The 2,500-nt window shown below is 43.0% G+C and overlaps 1 protein-coding gene across 2 annotated transcripts in view; it reads right to left on the minus strand.

Moving 5' to 3' along the window:
- Positions 1-2,500, minus strand: part of LOC119580324 (solute carrier family 13 member 5-like) — a 27,316-nt gene that overhangs the window by 969 nt on the left and 23,847 nt on the right. For both annotated transcript variants that reach the window (XM_037928416.1, XM_037928415.1), the window contains 5 exons: positions 1,907-2,026; positions 1,406-1,615; positions 1,122-1,219; positions 736-1,016; positions 328-465 (listed from right to left, as the gene is read on the minus strand). In XM_037928416.1, the coding sequence (XP_037784344.1) occupies positions 328-465; positions 736-1,016; positions 1,122-1,219; positions 1,406-1,615; positions 1,907-2,026 (847 nt within the window). The remainder of the gene's footprint in view (positions 1-327; positions 466-735; positions 1,017-1,121; positions 1,220-1,405; positions 1,616-1,906; positions 2,027-2,500) is intronic.

Below are 2,500 nucleotides of genomic sequence, written 5' to 3' on the forward strand. Positions count from 1 at the left end.
AGCGGGTCTCGAAGATATTATATCATCTAAAGTTAAAGTGAAAGGGGAAAAGGAAGACTTTTCTATCCATTAGAAACCAAGTTCGGGAAACACCGGAGGCTTCATATCTTTAAAAGATGGAAGATAATGTTGAAGGACAAAAAGGAGTGTGGATTTACATTGACAAGCAACGGAGAAAATACGAAAATACTATTACAGTCTAAAAAAAATCGGGATTACGTTAAATCTTTTTACATCAATATCGAGGGATAAAAAACAAAGTGACTTAAATGGTCTTATTTTAAAACCAGGCTAAGGACTTCAGTTACCAATAAAGGCGTCACTCACCATTTCTATAGTATTCATGCGAGCTGCGGTAAGGATGATGGCGTTGCCCGGTGTGGCGACAGGCAGCATGAAGGCATATGCACAGCACACAGCAGCGGGAAGCATCAGGTACAACGGGTTCACGTTTATACCAAGTGCCTTGGGAAAAGGAGTAAGGACTTGTTAACTCCGAACCTTCTGTAAATGTAAGTTCGTCGGTAAGTGTTTAATGATAGAAAGAAAGAGAGAGAGAGAGAGAGAGAGAGAGAGAGAGAGAGAGAGAGAGAGAGAGAGAGAGAGAGAGAGAGAGAGAGAGAGAGAGAGAGGAGAGAGAGAGGAGAAAGAGAGAGAAGAGAAGAGAAGAAAGAAAAGAAAAGAAAAGAAAAGAAAAGAGTGAGAGAGAGTAAAAGGTCTATTCCTATCACTCACCAGGTCTTTTATGACAGGCAGGAGGACGGAGGCGGTGGCTGTGTTCGATGCAACTTCGGTGAGCATGGCTGTTATGAGACAAACTATAAATACTATTAGCTCTTTGGGCATCACAGCGAAGTATTGGAGCTGATGTCCTAGCCATAGCGAGAGTCCGGACACTTTGGCGGCCTCGGCGACGGCGAACCCACCTCCGAGGAGCAGGATGACGCCCCAGGGTACCTTCGCATGCACCACCTCCCACGTCAGGCAAGTCTCTTGGCGGTCACGGGTCTCACTGGCTGTGGAGTGTAGAACATCGTGTAAAGTAATTTTGGGAACATATGAATATTTCTGTTCTGTATAAACTTTTAAGCATTTTGATTACTGCTACGGATAAACATTACCTTTGTCACCGCTGGAGCAGCAAGTCCACGACGTCCGGGCCGGAATACAAAACAAGAGGAACACCATAAACATGACAGGTGTGGCGTCCCTCACAATTCTAAAATATGCAGAACAAAATTATATTATATACATAATAATCTAAAATATAGAGAAACATGTTAGATATAAAGACATTTATCACTTTCTAAGAAGTTCATTGTCCTTTACATAAAAAAATATATCTAACTATACCACCGAATGAGATACACTTTCACCCATTCGAACACATTCTGTGAATACATACACTTTTTCTTCGAAGCTGTCTGTGAAGAATTGTGCCCAGCCTGTGACGAAACCCGGAGCCCTAAATACCCACAGGAAGACGAGTGTGCTGAAGAGGACGAGCACCACGATCTCGTGCTGAGTAATTCGCCCGAGAGAGTCGTAATGCTCCTGAAGGAACTTTTTCATGGCCCGGTCGCGCTCCCGACTGCTCGTCTGTATCCGGTTTCGACTGTTGTAGGATTTTATTATTGTTGGTGTTACTGTCGTTATTGTTATTATTACCATCATCAGGATTGTTATCATTAGTATTCAACAACGGTGGCCGCTGGTCATACGAGACCTAAAGCAATGACCTTCAGCAGATGTAATAATTACATACACGTAAAAGCAGATACAAGATAAATAATAATCATCTATTTCTAAAATCACATCTAAGTGACGTAGAAAGTTACAACAAACAAGTAAACAGTTCTATGTTCCACATTTCTATTGCAAAACAGGAAGCCGCTTTCATTCTTACCCACACTTCATGTAGAGAATCTGAAGCCAGCACCACCCAAGCACCATGTTGAGGATCATCCCGGGGACGTTAAAGAGCATCCAGGTAGCGAAGTTTAGTTCCGTCGGTTCACTGAAGGTGCTGTGGAAAAGATCGAGGGGAGGTCAACGATTAGCCCTCAGGGACAGGTCTTTCAAATCCCACTGCTAAGTGATTCGCTTTAGGTCTTTTGTGAACAACTGTCTTTTACGAACTACTGTCTGATTTTTGCAATACAGATTTCTAAGCATGGATGGCTCTGATCTGAGACCGTGCGATAGAATGTCTATTCTTATTTCAGTTAACTACCGCCTAGAAATGAACGAAATATTACTTGCATACAAATGCCGACTGATCTGGGACTGATCTGCTCTTTCTTTGAACTTCCCCTTCGTGTTAATCATTTGGAAAAAATCTTAGGAATAACCAGCAACTTAACAGACTCGTGCATAACTCTGCCAGACTCGAGGCCACAGATTCGATTCAGTTGGCCACGCGCGGATCAAGCTGGGAGAATCGGGGCCTGCTTTTACCGTCGCGATCTGGACAGGAGTTATTCATTTAAGGAAGTAGAGG

Source organism: Penaeus monodon, chromosome 13, assembly GCF_015228065.2.
Source record: "Penaeus monodon isolate SGIC_2016 chromosome 13, NSTDA_Pmon_1, whole genome shotgun sequence".
Taxonomy (NCBI): domain Eukaryota; kingdom Metazoa; phylum Arthropoda; class Malacostraca; order Decapoda; family Penaeidae; genus Penaeus; species Penaeus monodon.